Below are 19,547 nucleotides of genomic sequence, written 5' to 3'. Positions count from 1 at the left end.
GACAGACCTTCTTTTATTCATACAAAAATTTACGAATTCGTGGCATTCCGCGCTATAGAGTAAATTCTGTTTTTACGAATGGACTCCGCCATCCTGTCCACGTTTTCACGGAAACCATATGACCCTAGAAATGTAAGCACACTTCAGAACATTTCGGTTTGCACTGTTGTGTTTTAAAGAGTTGCAGGGGTGACATCATGTCACAGGATCCGTCTCTCTCTCTCTTTCGTATGCGCCCAAATGTGTTCTCAGGTACCGAAATTTGGTACCGAATAAGGCTGTGCGATTTGGGGAAAAATATCAAATTGCAATTTTTTTGACAGATATTGTGATTGCAATTTGATTTGCGATTTTAAATTTGCAAAGTCAAGCTTCAGCTCAATATTGTCGATAGAGTGCAGCACAGTATGAATATCGTTACCCTGCTGATAAAAAAAACAAAAAAAACCGAAATAAAATAAATAAATAGAAACCATCAGAAATTCTTATAGTTTCCATAAAAACCATTACAAAATTCCTTTTTCTTTTGGGCATTATTCCAATAGGAATTATTGTTGTTCTATTGGTTGCCACCTGCTAGATTACATCCCACCAATAGAATGCATCAAATACCAGCAGACACCATTATAGTTTACATTAAAACCAATACAATTCCCATTATAACCCTTAAATCCATTACATTTTCTATTGTGTTTTGGGAGGGGTTCTACTGTTTTTTTGTTTGTTTTCTGCAGGGAAGATTATAATGGTATTACTACTTTTACAGACTTACTGAATTTCACGGGAAAGATTTGTTTATTTTTTATAAATAAAGAACTGTATTTCTTTAGTCAATTATTAAAGTATTAAGTATTTGGGATTTTAAGAACAAGTGAGAAATGTGCTGAATGTTTCATTTCATCCAAGTGAAATTAGCAAGCAGTTAGACTTAATTTATATTCGTTTCAAACGCGGAGCCAGGTTGCGGAGCCAGTGGACACAGGTTGCGCGCGTGCGTCAGGCCTCGTCCATATTACCAGATGCGCTCGTGAGAAACTTGTGGAGCAGAACCGGGCGCGAGACTGCGAGTTTAAAAGAGTCAGGTTGCGTGTAAACGGCTCGTCCGGGAGACACACAGCGAGGGGCAGAGCAGAGCGAGTATGAGAAGCATTCAGAGACACAGGCTGTGTGTGCGGTCTTCTGAATTAGCGAACATAAACTTATTTCAAATTAATCGGGGAGATAAAATGTGTAAGGTAACGTTCATGTAGCATAAAGCTCTTGCAAATGACCTTTTTTCTTCGTTGTCTGTCATTTCGAAGCTGAAGTTACATAAATTTTAATTTGCCTAACTTTCAATCTGACCCTTTTTAAACGATGGGTGTTTACGCAGTTGGCTAGAGCAGTGCTGATTGGGGAGAACGGAGGTGCGCTCACTCTATTGGTTAGTAAGACTGTCACTCAAGGCTGGCAGTCATGCATATGTTCTGGAACAGAGAAATATCGTGTCCGCATCGCAGGCTTTGCGATTAGCAAATCGCAACGTCTCAAATTGCGATTTTGATTCGATTTTGATTAATCGCACAGCCCTAGTACCGAATGATTTAATGTGAATCGGTACTCAGCATTAAAATATGAACTTAATACATGACCTAGACTATTTAGCAAATCCTGTCAGTTTAATAAATAATACATGAAATATATAAAAAATTGTTGCTGCTCCAATTAAGCTGAGTGTGCTCCCTTTAAGCTCTTCCACATTGAACATCTATGTAAATACATCATAAACAGACTTTAAATATTAACTGATTTTGTCACTTTAAGTTAAGTTAATCAATTTTCTATGGAATCAGTCGACTCAAATTTGTAGACTGGCCCTGATCTTTGGCAACTAGCATCAACTTTTCCAGACTGTAAATTGACTGAATTTTTTTGAATGTGTTACTTAGCTGAAAGTGGACTAGTATAGATGTTGATATGTGCTTAAATGACACTTCCTTATAAATGTATAACTAATCGACTTGAATGCCTTGTTGCTTGATTTTAGTGTTGTTGTTTTTTTGTGATTGACTTTGTACCTTCAAAAATATATATATTTTTACAATTATTCTTTAAAAATTTTCCTTAAAATAAACAAGATTTTTTTAATAAAACATGACATGAGCTTAATGGGAACAGGGGTGTGCTTAAAGGGTACAAAAATGTACCCATTAAGCACAGACAGACTTTTTGAATTTAATTATGTATATCTTAATTGAAATGCTTTTGTCATTTAAATAAAATTAAATATTTTTGTGTGTGAGATTAATATTTTATTTTAACATAACTTTTTGTACTGAAACCAATATCTTGTGCACTAAAAATGTCTCAATGTGAGCTTAATAGGTACGTTTACCCTACTTTTTTTCATATCCAAATTTAATATGCAGAGACAGCTACAAGTAAAGCCATTAGTAGGATGATTTCCTTGCCAAACCGTAAACACTGAGGGCTCTGTTTGTTTGTGTATCAAAATGCAGCAACATTGGAAATATTTGAAATTAAGCTAAGAACCAGTGAAGTGAACCCATCAAAACAGGTTTACTATGAACTGCATAGTTGTTTCTTAAGAATGTTATGCCTTCAACTACAAAGGGGTTTTCCTAATTAGAAAGAAAAAAACCAATTCAGTGGCTAAAGAAAAGCACTTCTGCTAAACACGGCAATGCGTCACCGCAGTCACACTGATATAAGAAAGAATCAGAGAGTCTGAGAGTAGCATCTGAAACCAGTTTCCTATACATTGAAATTAACTACAAGCAGTGAAACCCCAAAAAGCTGTTTCATGATTTCAGTTCACAGCTGTGCAATTAAAATTAGTTTCCACTCTCTCCACATTTGTAAAACACTACAAACATACCATATGAGAGAAGAAATAAACCAACACTTAGCTGACTTTTAACATATTACCCATTCCACTCAGTCATTCCAAATGCAGTGGGCCCAATAATCTATTTATATTATAATTAAAAATCTTTTGAATTATCTTTTTGATGTTGCATGACATGATTTTGAGCAAAAGAAAGCCATTGAACACTGATAACAATGATAAATGCAGCAAAAAAAATTAAATAATAGTTGTGCACACACTTCCAAGGCATACTGTGGATGTCTTGTGAAAATCTTTCATACATAACTGTCCGAACACAGGGAACAGGCTACAGATGTACACATAAAAGACACACTCATGTGCAGTGGAATTTTTCCAAATGACGCTTCCTCTTTCCGTCAAAACACAAGAACTTTACTCAATGCTTAAAACATCTCATTGTCTCTTTGAGATGCGTCACGAGCCATACATTAAAAATGGAGGGAAAAAAGGAGGTCGTCTATTTTTGTCTGTCTGAGTTTACTTGCAGACAGATGAGAAGCCACTGAAATGCAGTAGTGAATCTCCACAGGTTTTAACATAAACCCATCTCAATCAAACCTCCTGGTGCAGAAAGGACATTATAACCAAACTAATGCTTCCAATTCAATTTTGTCTTTTATCCTTTATCAGTTTTATATTTCATAATACAGTTTTGTGCTTTATTGTACACCTGAATTACACTACCTTTCAAAAGTTTAGGGTTGGTAAGATTTTTGAACAAAAGTTTCTTATGTTGACCAAGGCTGCATTTATATGACCAAAAATACAGCAAAACAGCAACAGCCTACTGTAAAATATTATTACAATTTAAAATAACATTTTTAAAATAAGTTTTAAAATGAAATTTATTCCTGTTATGACAAAGCTGAATTTTCAGCAGCTACTACTCCAGTCTTCAGTGTCACACGATCCTTCAGAAATCATTCTAATATGATGATTTGGCACTCAAGAAATATTTCTTATTATTATGAATTATGGCTGTTTTTTGACACAAATTTCACAATTTGATTTGTTTATGCTTCACGAGATTGCAGTTCGATTCAATTCCAATTTAATATCAATTATTTTGTGTGTGTGTGTGTATGTATATGTGTATATGTGTGTATATATATATATATATATATATATATATATATATATATATATATATATACACACACACACACACACACAGTCATGGCCAAAAATATCGGCACCCTTGGTAAATATGATCAAAGACGGCTGTGAAAATTAATCTGCATTGTTAATCCTTTTGATCTTTTATTTTAAAAAATTAACATAAATCTAACCTTTCCTTGGAAAATAAGAATTTAAAATGGGGGGAAATATGATTATGAAATAAATGTTTTTCTCAAATACATGTTGGACACAATTATCGGCACCCCTAGAAATTCTTATGAGTAAAATATCTCCCAATATCAATTTTCCCATTCATATTTACAATTCTGAGCACTCCAGGGGGATTATGAAAATGAAATTATCCAGCCATGGCTTCCTGTTTCACAGAAATACAAATAGGAGGGATAACAAAGTCCAGATTCCCTTAATCATCCATCACAATGACAAAAACCAAAGACTATATTTCTGATGTGCAGCAAAAGATAGCCTAATTGAGCTTCACAAATTAGTGAAGTGGCTTTAAGAAAAGAGCTAGAGCAGTGAAAATTCCCATTTCCACCATCAGGGCAATAATTAAGAATTTCCAATCAACAGAAAATGTTATGAATCTGCCTGGAAGAGAACATGTGTCTATATCGTCCTAATGCACGGTGAGAAGGAGAGTTTGAGTGGCTAAAGACACTCTCCAAGGACCACAGCTGGAGAATTGTAGAGAAAGGTTGAGTTTTGGGGCCAGAAAACCCTTAAAAAATAAAAAAAATTGTCAAACAGCCCCTACAATCACCACATGTTGTTCGGGAGGGTTTCAAGAAAAATTCTCCTAGCTCATCCAAAAACAATCTCCAGCATATTCAGTTATCTGACATGACTGGAACTTCAAATGGGACTGGCTTCTATGGTCAGGTGAAACTAAAAAATTAGCTTTTTAGCAGCAAACACTCAAATTGGGTTTGGTGCACAGAGGGATAAAAATGTACCCCATGTGTATAATGAAATATACTGCTGTATTTTTGATGTTGTGGGCCTATATTTCTGCTGGAGGTCCTGGACATCTTGTTTAGACACATGGCATCATGGATTCTATCAAATACCAACAGATAAAAAATCAACAAGTGACTGATTCTGTTAGAAATCTTATAATGGGCCATGTTTGGATCTTCCAACCGTACAATAATCCAAACACAAACCTCAAAAACAACACAAAAATGGGTCACTGAGCACAAAACCAAGCTTCTTCTATGGCCATTCCAGTCCTCTGACCTGAACCTTGTAGAAAATGAGTGAGGTGAACTGAAGAGAAGAAGCACCGTCATGGAGCTGTGAATCTGAAGGATCTGGAGTGATTCTGGATGAAGGAATGGTCTCTGATCTCTTGTCAGGTGTTCTCTAACCTCATCAGGCATTATAGGAGAAACTTTAGAGCTGTTAAACTGGCAAATAGAGGTTTCAAAAAATATTGAATAGAAGGGGGCCTTTCTATACACACATATGCAGTAGAAAAAAAAAAATCTTTCAACTAATGCTGTAAAATAGACATGAAAGTCAGTTGGTACTACATTAATATTAAAGGTTAGAATTTGCTCATTTTTATACAAACACTTAAATTACACTCAATGAAGTTTTTATAATATTAAAGCTATAACACTAATCTTAACTTTAAATTACAATTATATTTCTAGAAAAAAAATGGACAGATTTATTCCAATTTAACAGTAAAATCTGATCAGTTATATCAGCTGAAACGCATGGGATATACGGCTGGAGATCTGTTTTGCAGTGCTACATGAGCAGTCACCGCAACAATGCTGACAGAACAGCTTCCATTCACAATACCGAGGCCAGTCAGCCATCTCTTACCTTCTCAGACAGGAAGTTTTTATTGAGAAAAAAAAAAAAAAAACTAGCAGAAAACCTGTCAAAACGAGCCCCTATTTCCTGCATGCTCATCTCTTCATGACTCAGATCTGAGATGGCTGAATATGGTTGAATATATTTGACCTGGTATTAAAAGGTGCAGGTTTTAGATGAACTAATCATAATTCCTGAATGTCCAGTTAAACATGCTGGGTGTTTCTGCATCGCAATAGCAATTCAAATCCATAGCTTACATCAATTTTACCACTAGTGTACATGGAGGTGCTCTAAACATTGGCACATTCAAAGCTTTCGATAAGCTCTCTAAAGATTTGTACTAAGCAACTTAGAATACCAAACCAGATAATCATTTCAACAAGGAGATTATTAGCTAAATCGGAAACAACAACGCTTCAAATGTTATCAAGAGGGTCAGACACTGAAATTCTCAGTTGGTAGTGAAAAGAAGCCTGTTATCTCACAGCTCAGCTGATCGAACGTGTGTCATCTTGGAAAGTACACTAACGTTTCAAAGTTTGTGGTCAGTAGGATTTTTTTTGTTGTTGTTATTGTTAAAGAAACTAATACTTTAAGCACGGATGCATTGATCTGATCAAAAGCCACAGTAAAGACTTCTAAAAGCTTTTACAAATAAATGCTATTTATAAAAAAATGAAACCATGATTTTTACAAAAGTATTAAAAACACTGATAATAGGAAATGTTTCTTGAGCATCAAATCAGCAAATTAAATAGATTTTTAAAGGACCATGTGAAACTGAAAGTTAAAATTATTTATTTTAAATTGTAATACATCACAATTTAACGGTTTTACAATTTTTTTATTCAAATAAACATAGCCTTGGAGAGTATAGGAGACTTTTCAACAGCATTATACAAATCTTACCAATCAACTTTTAAATGGTCCATCCACACACGTTGGATGTAAGTTTTAGATTTACAATAATCTAATCTAATCAATCAAATTGTTCAAATTACCAAATTGTAAAAGCAGAAACACTATTTGTTTAGTTCTACAGCTTGTATAAAGAGGTTTTACAGCGATTACGCGACCATCATTTGTTATCAGTGAGAACTGGCGAGTCATGGCCACTACCAGTGAACTGAACAGTTCTGTCATTTCAAGCTAAATAGTTCATTGACGAACATTCATGCTAGAAAATACACTTTATTTAATCATATTATTATTATCTATAACTTTAAATGAACTAATGCCACACAGGCTACTCCCAGGTGGAAGTCAGCAATTATTACAATAGAAAAACTGTGGAAAAGACCTTACAGCTTAAAACTAAATTATATCTTAGTCTGACAGAGATCCCATAAAAGATCCTCATAATTAGGTGCTTAACTTGGCCATGGGTTGTAACTTACCCAGGAGGTCAGAACTAACACTGCAACGTGCTCAGTCAGGCAATGTGGTTTCCCATACTGAGATGGGCAGGTGCTGCCAGTTCCAACTGTCTGAACACCTGCCTCCTGTTACCCCCTCTTCAAAGCCCCCCAATTCGGCTCTACATGGCCTTGGCTCAGGTGCACAGAAATGCCGGCCAGGGCCCTTGCAGCAGCCCTCGCGCCCCTAACAGCTGACACCCTGAAATCATCCAAACTGCTCCTGCATAAAATCCACTCAGCCCACAGGGACTGGACTGCTAACTCGGATCTCCAAGATCCTGAATCGCTGAAAATCAAACAATGACGGAGACCTCTGAAAAATAATAGATTTAAAAAGAATTCATCCAGCAGATCTTTACCATTCACATGTGTCTACTCTCCTTTCCACATCGGGTCACTATGATTTTTTTTTTCCTATTATTCAGCAATGATGTATTACATTGATCAAAAGTGACAGTAAATATTTACAATGTTACAAAATAATTCCATGCCAAATTGCAATAATATACTTCACAACATTTATTGTATTTTTGATCAAATTAATGCAGCCTTGGTGAGAATAAGAGAGTAAAAACTGAAAATATTAGAGACCCCAAACTCTGTGTGTGTGTGTGTGTAAAATGTAAAAATCTATTCTATAAAGAGATATATAGACACACGTACACACCTACATCCATCTGCCCATGTACATGCCAGCATGGAGGAATTCTGAACAACTGGTTTTCACCTGTCAATATGACGTCGCAATGATTAAGTCACGTGTCTTGTCAACACCTTAATAAACCTTGTCGTCACTGCCAATACAACACATAAAATAACTCTGATAAAAATAAACAAAATAAAAAAAAAATAAAAAAAAGAGAGAGACTGACCACATAAACACGTCGTTTGAGTCACAAATCACCAAATCTTTTCTCCAATGACCGGGATCACCAGTGCTTGGCTATTAATAAGGTAAAGTTAAATTAAGATAATCCTCTCAAATGGAATAAATAATCATGTAAATCTCTAATCAAAGCTCTGTTGTGTTGTTGAAATACACCACAAGCTCCAACAAAATCCAATCTGCTACTGCTTCAGCTACAGAAAAGCTGTTTCAACAGCTGAATCTTCTGGTACAGCATTAACAAACAAAATGCGAGAAAAGTATTCCTTGTATGGAGTTATTTACTTGTCTAAAACATAACAATATAATATAGAAAACAACTTGAAATTTGTTGATAGTGTATCCAGGAAAGCAGACAGCATTTTAGTACAAAACAAAAAACAGCAACAGTAAAGTGACATGCCGATTCTTACCGTCATAAACTGCTCCAGGGGTGTCCAGTTTTATAAGTAAATATTATTTTGTAAGAGACCCAAGGCGGGGAGCAGAGAGCCCGCTCAAAGCAGCAGCGGCAGCCTCATACTGACCCACTCCAGCCCAGCACACACATTCAACTCAACGGGGCCTCCGGTTCCAATAATCCACACAAACTCGAACCCGTGAAGCCAGTCAGCGAGGACACTTTACAATCCACTCAACGGGACCACTAGGGCGACGGAAGGGATCGCGCAGCAGAATAAAAACACATTTCCCACTCGGCTCATCGGGATCGGTCACTTCTCAAGCTGCGTCTCCGATCAAGGTGCTGTTACATTGTAGGAGCCGCAGAAGCAGCAGCAGTGCTGAGTGTTACATTGTGTCATGGCGCGACATCTCTCCGCAGCGCCACCAGCGGCCGGGGGTGGAGTCACAACCTGGGGACATGTACTGACAGACGGACGGACAGACAGACGGACAGACAGACGGACAGACTGACAAACAGACGGATAGACAGACAGACAGATAGATAGATAGGGTTTTATTTTCAGTACTGTTATTAGAATCAGCATAGTTTGCTATCGCTGCTCACAGCATTTTTCATCCAGATAGTTTATATGGACAGTGGTGACATCTTGTGGCATAACTGTGCTGTTGGTCCTAATGACTTGTTTTTCACTAAGACTTTCGATTTCTTACAATATATCCTTAAAATTGAGTATATATTTGAGTTTTAATTATTTATTTGTATTTACTGTATGTCGTTGATTATCTTAACATGCTATGTTTAGGCCCTGTACTGTGCAATAAACCAATAATAAATATGTTTGTAGCTAAGAATTTTGAAATGCATTATATCTAAAACTTAATGATAAACAGAACATTAATCTTACAATCTGACAGGTTTAAAGACTAAACTGCATGGGGGGGGGGGGGGGGGGGGGGGGGGGGATTTGATTGGGAGTTAGCTATTAGCTGGAGAAAAAAAGTGTTCACTGAGACATGAGAGGACTTAAACTACAGGAAGCAAACCCAACTGGAAATGCCGTTACAGAGCGAGTGATCTAGTATGTGGACTGGGAAATGTCCACACCCAACGTGTGCTTCAGCAAGATTCCTCTCAAACATCTTTTTGGCATCCATCCTTTGGCTGACGGTCTTACACTATGTAGGCATGTATCATCAGCAAACATACTTTAAAAATCCTACCGTAAACAACTAAACAACTGAAAAAACCTTTCATGTCATTGTGATGGCATACATAAATGTGTATGGCACATACAATACATATCCTAATGTCTCTCACTGATTATAATGTAACCTAATCAACAGCATGACACTTTGACAGACGTAGACTAGAACATGATGGACTTAAGTTAAATTGTTTATTTGTGAGAAAGAGAAAGGGAAGACAAGTTATCTAGTGGTGTGTTTTATGATTTTCACATGGTAGAAACTAAGCACATGTGTGACTCTGGAGCACAAAACCAGTCATAAGTAGCACGGGTACATTTGTAGCAATAGCCAAGAATACAAACAATTCAAACTTATTGATTTTTCTTTTATGCCAAAAATCATTAGGATATTGGGTAAAGATCATGTTCCATGAAGATATTTTGTAAATTCCTTACTGTAAGTATATCAAAACTTAATTTTTGATTAGTAATATGCATTGCTAACGACTTCATTTGGACAACTTTAAAGGAGATTTTCTCAATATTTAGATATTTTTTGCACCCTCAGATTTTCAAATACTAGTATCTCGGTCAAATATTGTCCTATCCTAACAAACCATGCATCAATGATGTATAAATCTCAATTTCAAAAAAATCGACCCTCACATATATGCTTTAAAATATAATCAGACAGTTTATACTTTCTCAATTTTCAAAAGATTTAAAATCTTATCCCGTCTAGATGTGTAAGGGGCGTGTCTGATCTTCAGCAGATTTCCAGGAAACAAGTTTCCACTGGGGGCGTACATCTCTTCCCCTTTTGTGCCCATTAGAAAGCGCAGGGTCTTGTTCCGTGTCAAGATTTTCTCATAGAACTCTAAACCACCTTTTGCATAATCGCTTGACAGACATGCTGCACGGTGGTCCGAGCTGTAGTCCAACCACTGGCTCAGAGCATCAGAAGCCAGGATATAAGACCCGACCCCTAAAACCACAGCAAACACATTAACACCAGCTCTGAAGAAGATGGACCCAGCCTGGAGCCCAAAGATCTGCTTGAGGGCTACGCTGTATATACAAGCCCCTGCCAGACATGCTGGAGCCACTGCAGCGTGCAACACGGGACCCCCCACCCCCAGTCGGGCCACTTCTCGGGCTATAGCAAACTTCTGTGCCTCCGGAGAGAACACCAGGGAGTTTTTGAGAGCAGCGCCTGAATCGCTGTCCCACTCCAGCTCTTTGCCATTGATGAGAATAGTGCGGTTGGTGATGCCCGATGGCTCATCGGTGGTGCTGTTGAAGTTGGCTGGGATGCCGATCTGCGCTCCAGAGGTAAGCCATGGAACACCTGCCCCTACCGGGTGAAAGCCGAAGGCAGCAAAAGCACTGAAGTTTTTAGGGAAGCTGACAGCAGAATCTTTGAGCACCTCTTGAAAGACGTTCTCAAGCTTCTCCGACAGGTTGGCTGGTTCTCCTTTGTGCCAGGCCTGGTACACTTTTCTGTATGTATATTCTGGGAAAACATGATAGAAAATGTTGGCAGAAAATACCCCTCCACAGCCGACAAGGAGCAGTGGTGTCCGATACTTCTGAATAAACACAGAGAGTCTCAGAAAAGGCGAAGCCATCTCGTCTCTTGCTTTTGACCACTTGACCTAACTGTCAACACAAATGACAAAATGATATATTATTAATCATAAATAATATCATCTTCACATTTCACATCAAACGTTGTCTCATCAATACCCTACCATGCACATATAAATAAATTTATTTTCCAAAAACTATACCAAAATTAGTTCATAAATGCATATTTCCTCATCATCATCACTTCATGTCTCGCAAGCCCTTCTTTTCCGAACTAAAATTTACACACAAGTATTTGGGTAAAATATCAATTTAAAAATATAAAACCGTAAGTATTCTCGTACCTGCTACTTTGTGCTCATTCTCACAAGGACAGCACGTTGACTGTTATGGTAACACATCTACCGCAAGAACCGTTTACGACAGTTTTACGACAACACAAATGATTCGCGGACTCTGTAGAAATACAATAAGGATCAGAATGGAAATTAAAGTTTATAATTCGTACCACTAAAATGGGAATGGAGTACATGTGTGGGCGAAAAATCACATACTCTACATTTTGTATTCATAAATGAGTGGATATCGGCGTGCTTTATTGGTTATTGTATAAGTGGGTAGGCTATATTTTTTGACTAAACTAAAAAGATTTTGAGCCACCGAGCGCCTCTAGAGGAAGATAACTTTTGACTGTTTTTGTTGAAAACAGAAGCCGAAAGCCTTTATTTCCCCATGCAGTGAACTGAAAGACCCATAACATTTTATCTATTTATGTATTTTTTCTGTTGTTCAACCTCATCTTTTCAAATGTTATAAATGCCTACACCTTTCTATTTAACAGTATTCAAAGGTTTACACTTACATCTGTCAAACGTCGTCCTCTTAAGATAAACAGACAAAATATGAAGTTATTTGTATTGTGCTTTCAAACATGATTTTGTTTTTCATCTCATACATCATCTATAAATCTAACAGTAATAAACTTTAGCTGCCGCTTTAAAAGTGATGACGAGGCGTCATACAGAGGAACAGTCCATTTGCGCTTGAGGGGGAAACCTCTTCCGTTTATGTGACGATGTGCGGGTTTTGAAGAAGACGGTGTTTTAGGAAAAGTTCTGAGAATGTATTCAGCTTTATTTGTTTCAGATATGCAATGCTGCTAGTTACATAAAACAATGAAAGAACTATAAAAGTTGTCAAAAGAAACGCATCCACCCCGTCGAAACCATTCTATTTATAGCATCAGCAGTTGCGATGTGAAGATTGTTACACTGTAATTTCATAAGGGCGGAGGGAAATGTCTTAATTTTTCATTTAAACTGAAGGGCAGAGCCTGTTTTGCTAAAAACCCGTTTATTATTCTGATATACAGGGATGTCGGGGAGGAGTTGGAGATTTTTGCACACTTGGTAAATCAACCAACCCATGACTGGTAAGTTTCCTGCCAGAGTTTGATGATGGTTTTTGATGATCATTGTCATTTATCAGTACTCAGAATCACACTCGTGTGTCATTTCAGACATAAACCTTTCACGAATGTCAGTTTATAGCCCACGGATTCAGGTTGGCATTGTTCATAATCATCATAACTGTTTATTAAATGAGATAACTCTTAAATGAGTGACTGATCTGAACGGAACACGTCATCACGCCGCGTTAAAAGTGACGTCATCATTGATGGAGAGAAGAAACTTCTGAGTAATTCAGCAACTAAATATAGCTTTACAGCTGTGCGGAAGTGATACAATGATACATTTAGAAAATAAATTATAGGCTACAATTTGTAATAACATTAGAGAAGTTAATTGGTCTGGCTCCAAGCCATTTGTTTTTAATAAAAGACTTAAAACGATGCTGTAAACTACTATAATGTTCTGTGTAAGCACAAAAGACAATTAGATAATCTAAAATTATTCCGAAATATGAAATAAGGCAGATGTGAAATATAAAAGGCAGTCAATTTCTGTCATAAGAAAAAAGTCAATCATAATTGGAAAAAAGTCTAACTTTTTACGTCAGTGTCTTTTTTTTGTCTTGATTCTAACTTTTATAGATTTATCTCAATGTGAAAATATAAAATCAGAACTGTACAGTTAATTTATTTTAACTTGTTATAACCCTGTGATTATTTATTTTGTTATAATAATAATAAAATCAATAAAATAATAAAATCAATAAAAAATAAAGTTAGAATTCACATGAGAAGTTCTTTGCACTTTATCGGCTATTTTGAATTTACTTGCTGATGAAGAAAATTTAGCTAAAACACTGGAGAGAGAAAACCTTTCCACTTAAACAAATTCTTACGGAACAACATGGGGGAATAAATTACCCTTTTCATGTATGGATGAACTCCGCCTATTGCCTGCAACTACACATGAACTGTGATCATAAGAGGTCAGTTTGAGGTCTTTCTCGTGGATGTGTTTGGTTGAGAGGTTCTCATAGTTCCCTTATGAAAGCGAGATCACTCACAGTTTCAGGCCTGGTGGAATTAGGAAGGAAGTTTACTCCTTCCTCGCATTGTGGGCCGCAGGAAGGGGTGGCTGTCACCCACTGACAGACTTTTCCTCCTGAATAGCACACATTGCCCTGCTCACAGACCGGGCAAACACTTCCTCGTTAGCCTAGCTAACTTCTTCAAACTCTTCGCTCTGCTACTAGAGTTGTCTTGTTAGGTAAGAACATGTGTTTTTACTTATTTTCATACAACTTTTAGTTTCAAATGGTCATTTCACCATAAGTCTATATATAATAACATTGGAGCACTTGTTTAAGAATCTTGCTTAATAGTTTTACATAGCCAATCTATGTTCTCCTGTTATTTGTTGTATATTGTTTGTTTGTTTCCTTACCATAAAATTAAATACAAGTGCTTGTACATTATTTATTTATGTATTGTTTATATATATATATATAAAGTGAAGTAGCTTAATAAGGAATGTAAGTGTGGTGCATTTGTATTTTATGGTACATTTTATATATCTAATGTTTTTTTCTCCCCTCTTCTGTACTAGAATCAAAGATACTTTTTGTATTTAAAAACACGTTTGCAAGGCTAAAAATGATCTTTTACAATAGATAAATATATGAATATCATCAACATTTTTAACACCTTATTCGCATCCTTACATTCTCTTAGAAACTTCATGGTACTTGGTTTAATTTTTTTTTTTTTTTTACTTTATTTGAGACTGTAATCAAAAATAAAATAAGACTTGGGTTTGGGAGATTTCAAGGCTTGTGTTGTGCTGAAAATAACAGCAATTACAAAGAACCACACTGTCTGGGTCTAGACCATATCCTTTGCAATGCATCCCTTTATCCTAAATTAGCGCTCTACAGAACTATTCCCAAACCACAGAAAACCTCATTTGAACTTTTCATCAGTACTTTCAGCTTCTTTATTTCATATAAAACACGAGAAGTCCTCATAACTGTCATCTACCTAATGCTTAAGCTTAAATAATGATCAGGGATAGCATTCTCCTCTCTCTCCTCAGGTGTAGCTGTTATCATGGCAACCAGTGCGGTCCCTAGCGACAACCTCCCAACGTATAAATTGGTGGTTGTGGGAGACGGAGGCGTAGGAAAGAGTGCTCTTACCATCCAATTTTTCCAAAAGATTTTTGTGCCAGATTACGATCCCACTATTGAAGACTCTTACTTGAAACACACAGAGATCGATGGCCAGTGGGCTATTTTGGATGGTACGTTTGTGTACTATTTTTCTGCATTATAAGTAATATTCTTGTTTTTAGTGCTCTCATACAGTTATGTATATTTGCAGTCTTATCAGTAGGCCAATATAAAGCTTTTAGCCTCATTACAGATCAACAAAAATCATGGCTAATGGAAAATCCAGCAAAAACCTACTTTAGTTGGTAGCAGTTTTAAATGGTTTATAACTAGTTGAAGTCAGTTCAAACTGGTTTAGGTTTGAGAAAAAAGAAAAATAATAATAATAAAAAATAATATATATATTTTTTAATATACATCATTTGACAGGCTTTCATTCTACTTTGTAAAGATTGGTTGGTTTATGTAAACATACTTTGATGGTCGGTAGAAAATATAGAGAATATTATTTGTATATATAAAAGAAATGAAATAGTTTTCAGATTATACTTTATCTTTATTTTTCATTGCATGACATGACAACATACTGTATGTCCTGGTCATTATCTTGTCCCTATAACCTTCACTCCTTGCAGTTTTAGACACAGCAGGTCAAGAGGAATTCAGCGCCATGCGAGAGCAGTACATGAGGACTGGTGACGGTTTCCTCATTGTGTTCTCCGTGACGGACAAGGCCAGTTTTGAACACATCGACCGCTTTCACCAGCTCATCCTACGAGTCAAAGACCGGTTAGAAATCATGTGTACATATAAAACTCTAGTCCACAACTAATTTTACACCTTAGAATATTCCCTCCTCCCTTTGTTCTTTTTTTTTTTTTTTTTTTAACAAGTTTGTGTCTTCATCAGGGAATCTTTCCCCATGGTTTTGGTGGCTAATAAAGTGGATCTGGTGCATCTGAGGAAAGTGACAAATGAACAGGGCTGTGAGATGGCTGCCAAACACAACGTGAGTCCAACCAATATCAGAGCATGACTTTATGTAGGACTGACAACAGTGGAATGTTAGTGAGCCCACAATTTAGATCGTTTGTGTGTTGACTGACAGCAGTTAAAGGGTTAGTTCAACAAAAAATGAAAATTCTGTCATAATTTACTTACCCTCATGCCATTCCAAACCAGTATGACTACTACCTTTATGGTACTTTTTGTTTGTCAATTTTTGGAGCATCCATCCACTTGCAAAATACATAAACATAACAATAAAAATAAATATACACTACCATTCAAAAAAGTGAGGTCTGTAAATTTTCTATGCTTTTGAAAGAAGTCTAATTTTCAGCAGACATTTGATCAATTTAATGCAGAGCCTTTCCAAAAAAACAAGTATTAATTTATTTGGGGGAAAAAATCTCACGGACTCCAAACTCCAAAGTGCCCCTATTATGGGTTATAAAAGGTTCATATTTTGGTTTTGGGAGTCCCCAACAACAGGTTGACATGCATGCGAGGTCAAAAAAATACTTTAATTTTCTTATAATATGCATTTATTTTTACCTTATTTGCTCAAAGACTCCCAAATGATTCGCTCAACGATTAATTTTTCCAAACCAATCCTTTGCGTGATGCTAATCTGCGGTGATTGGTCGATTTCATTTAAAGCAGTGTTTGTGAGCTTTTAACGCTCCAAAAGCGGCACCTAGTGGCAAAGAATGAATTAGCATTTTCATTCAGACCAACGCAACAATCACGTTTTCCCAGGCTTCCCACGTTTTCTGCACGTGCAACAAGTGGGTGGGCAATATGCTAATGTTTCATTTTGACGTCAACATGAAACGGCTTGGGATTCGTTTTAAAAACGACTCATTCAGAGTCGACACTTTCTTTTGAGAGACAATAACTTTATACATGGTGCACTTTCAGATTTAAAACTTTGTAGGATGTTTTCATTCACTTAGAGCTGTGTTACACACTACATGACAGGGAATTTTCAAAAATCCGTAATAGGGGCACTTTAACAGTAGTATATACTGTACTTAAAATCTTACTTAATTACGCAAAACACTTCTTTAAAATGTCAAATTTAAATTTGAAAGTGTTTAAGGAATTTCTGCTCTTTTTAAATGCTGAAAAAGAAGAGCGACTATGTACAGTCATTTCTATTTCTTAACTATTTCTTTAGATTACGTACATTGAAACAAGTGCCAAGGATCCTCCAATGAATGTGGACAGAGCCTTTCATGAATTAGTCCGAGTTATCAGGTAAATAAAACTTAATAAAACCCATATGGGCTTTGTCTTTTCATAATGATGTACTAGGATGATATACAAGAAAGATAAAACTGCTATCATCTACTTCTACCTATCCAAACATTTTTGGACATTACAAGGGCACTTCAAAGTTTGAATTTGGCGTTATTATAATTTTGACATTTCTCTTTCATTCATTCTTTGCCTTTTTAGACAGCAAGTCCCAGAGCGGAGCCTGAAAAAGAAGAAAAAGGCAAAGTGGCGTGGAGAGAGAGCCATGAGTTCTCACAAGCTTCACTGTGTGATGTTGTGACTACCTCTCCTGTAGAAATCATCAGCGTTTGGCAATATAAACTGCCAGAAAGGACTGACTAGAGATCTGCACTAATCAGAGGACCACAGACTTTATCAAAAGAACTGGCATGAAGTCAGACTATCTCTTCCTGTCTCAGGGAAGCATATTAGGTGAGTCAAGGGATCACTGCTGCCAGACCAAGGAGGAGCAATCAGTACAAAACGTCTAATTTGAAGCACTGCCTGAAACAACAAAAATCACAGCCAATCAAAAAATATCTCATGTTTAATATACTCTGTGGGATAACATTTTAGACCAGATTTCAGTGAGATTGCACAGTGGGCAGAGCTAGAAAGATCCATCCAAACCTAAACCATGGACATTCACACACCTACATCAAAATTGTCTGCAGCTTCCAAACATTCATATAATTATGTGGATGATTGTTTTGCAGAGCTGTCTGAACATTGTTTTCAGTAGTTACAACCACTATGAAGGGATGTTGTTTTAACCTTCAAGGAGGACTAAAATCTGCCTTACAAATGCATATTTATTGACACGTTTGAAGGAATATGTAGCTATAATAGAACTTGTTTTAAGAAAATGTAAGTGTCATTGAGTGTTTGATACGTTGTCAATATGGCCTTTAAAGCTAAGCACAAAAAGTACTGATATGATTGAAGGGCCCATTGCACTAGCAAGACTTTTTGCACTTTCTGTATTTACTCGTGGGCTTTTGCTGTTTAAAATTGCCTTGTGATTTTAAAGGCTCATGTTTTTGATTTTGTTGCACACTTCCTGTACAGGTGCTCTAAGCCATTATTATTAATTTTTATAATAGTCAGACAGAAAATGCCCTCACTAGCTGACAGATATCAATAAAATAGGTCCTGAGAAATCACATGTCCCGGTGACAGTTCTGTACATTAGAAACACTCCCGTATATTTATTCTAATTTGTATAATGAAAAATTGACATGGTTTCATCACAACTATTAAGCAGCACATCCATTATCAGCATTGATAATAATAAAAATGTTTCTTGAGAACTAAATCTGCATATAAGAATGATTTCTGAAAGATGATGTGACCCTGATAACTGGAGTAATGGTTGCTAAAAAAAAAAATCAACTTTGCCATTATAGGAATAAATTACACGTTAAACTATATATATATACATATATATATAAAAAAACATTTATTTTCATATTGTAATATGTGTTTTTCTGTATTTTTGATCAAATATGCATCAAAAATGCAGCCTTGGTGAACATAAGAGATGTCTTGTGATTTCAACATTCGTTTAACTTTTATTTTTCTCCATATGCCAGAGAGAAGAGTATGATTTTGCTGGATAGATGGGTTATCCCATCTATCCCACCTTTGGTTTTCCCCGGGCGCCGCAGGATAAATGGCTGCCCACTGCTCCGGGTGTGTGTTCACGGTGTGTGTGTGCACTTTGGATGGGATAAATGCAGAGCACGAATTCCGAGTATGGGTCACCATACTTGGCCGTATGTCACGTCACTTTCACTTATATTTTATGCTTGATCAACCTTCAATGTTTATCAATTTGTCAAACCTCCTGTGCCTCAGTTTCCTCTGTGTTGGACCTATTTATGTGCCTGTGCCAGTGAGATCATAATCAATTTCTTAACCACTGGTTCCTCTAACTGTACCAAAAGGACAAAGAAGCTGAGCCCATCTGCTGTTAAAAACATGAGGGGCCCTTAGCCAAATTCGACGTTGTATTGTTCAATCCCGCTTTGCTCTGCTTGACACTTAAATAAATCAGAAAATCAGCATGGAACCATATCAGACCTTGCTGTTGTCTATTGATTGAGATTGTGTGGGAAACGTCAGGTCTAATGAGCTGAGCTAGAGAGTACAACATATACGGAAGCTCTGTTAGAATTAGTTTAATGTTGTTTAAATGGACAGAGATGAATTTCCACAGTTGAACAGATGTTTTACAGTGTATTTGACTCTCTAAGTAAAATCACAGCATTCTAACAATACATTCCATTGTGATCCCCTACAAATATTGTTGTAACTTTTTTTGTTTTTCTTTGGTTGGTCAG

The 19,547-nt window shown here is 36.5% G+C and overlaps 3 protein-coding genes across 6 annotated transcripts in view; 1 reads left to right on the top strand and 2 right to left on the bottom strand.

Moving 5' to 3' along the window:
- LOC306877069 (tyrosine-protein phosphatase non-receptor type 4-like) overlaps positions 1–8,985 on the bottom strand; it is a 74,100-nt gene extending 65,115 nt beyond the window's left edge. Inside the window, exon 1 of one of the 2 annotated variants that reach the window (XM_079428608.1) lies at positions 8,578–8,985. The gene's annotated coding sequence lies outside the window, so the exon portion shown is untranslated. The remainder of the gene's footprint in view (positions 1–8,577) is intronic. The other variant, XM_079428607.1, reaches the window with a different exon arrangement.
- A 963-nt stretch (positions 8,986–9,948) lies between these two features.
- LOC306877013 (transmembrane protein 177-like) lies at positions 9,949–12,319 on the bottom strand. 2 transcript variants are annotated; one of them, XM_079428526.1, is made up of 2 exons: positions 11,688–11,754; positions 9,949–11,415 (listed from the first exon to the last, which is right to left on the bottom strand). In XM_079428526.1, exon 2 carries the CDS (start codon positions 11,382–11,384, stop codon positions 10,452–10,454), a length of 933 nt encoding a protein of 310 aa, XP_079284652.1. In that variant the 5' UTR covers positions 11,385–11,415; positions 11,688–11,754; the 3' UTR covers positions 9,949–10,451. The 2 variants fall into 2 exon arrangements, with proteins under 2 accessions (XP_079284652.1, XP_079284653.1); XM_079428527.1 differs by lacking the exon at positions 11,688–11,754 and adding an exon at positions 12,206–12,319 and having other exon boundaries at positions 9,955–11,415.
- A 262-nt stretch (positions 12,320–12,581) lies between these two features.
- Positions 12,582–18,517, top strand: LOC306876923 (ras-related protein M-Ras-like). 2 transcript variants are annotated; one of them, XM_079428375.1, is made up of 6 exons: positions 12,582–12,775; positions 14,847–15,053; positions 15,558–15,711; positions 15,832–15,931; positions 17,105–17,184; positions 17,386–18,517. In XM_079428375.1, the coding sequence occupies exons 1-6, from the start codon at positions 12,769–12,771 to the stop codon at positions 17,483–17,485; spliced, it is 648 nt and encodes a 215-aa protein (XP_079284501.1). In that variant the 5' UTR covers positions 12,582–12,768; the 3' UTR covers positions 17,486–18,517. The 2 variants fall into 2 exon arrangements, with proteins under 2 accessions (XP_079284501.1, XP_079284502.1); XM_079428376.1 differs by lacking the exon at positions 12,582–12,775 and adding an exon at positions 13,864–14,021.
- The last annotated feature ends 1,030 nt before the right edge of the window (positions 18,518–19,547 follow it).

This window comes from Barbus barbus, assembly GCF_936440315.1.
Source record: "Barbus barbus genome assembly, chromosome: 11".
Classification (NCBI taxonomy): Eukaryota; Metazoa; Chordata; class Actinopteri; order Cypriniformes; family Cyprinidae; genus Barbus; species Barbus barbus.
The sequence above is the reverse complement of the archived record's forward strand: the minus strand, read 5'-3'. Positions and strand labels throughout refer to the sequence as shown.

Bases quoted from the DNA above. Each gene is read 5' to 3' on its own strand.
- LOC306877013 (XM_079428527.1), bottom strand. From the start codon at position 11,384: ATGGCTTCGCCTTTTCTGAGACTCTCTGTGTTTATTCAGAAGTATCGG.
- LOC306876923 (XM_079428375.1), top strand. The intron at 15,054-15,557 runs GTACGTTTGTGT...CACTCCTTGCAG, and splicing joins CCAGTGGGCTATTTTGGATG to TTTTAGACACAGCAGGTCAA. The intron at 17,185-17,385 runs GTAAATAAAACT...TTGCCTTTTTAG, and splicing joins GAATTAGTCCGAGTTATCAG to ACAGCAAGTCCCAGAGCGGA.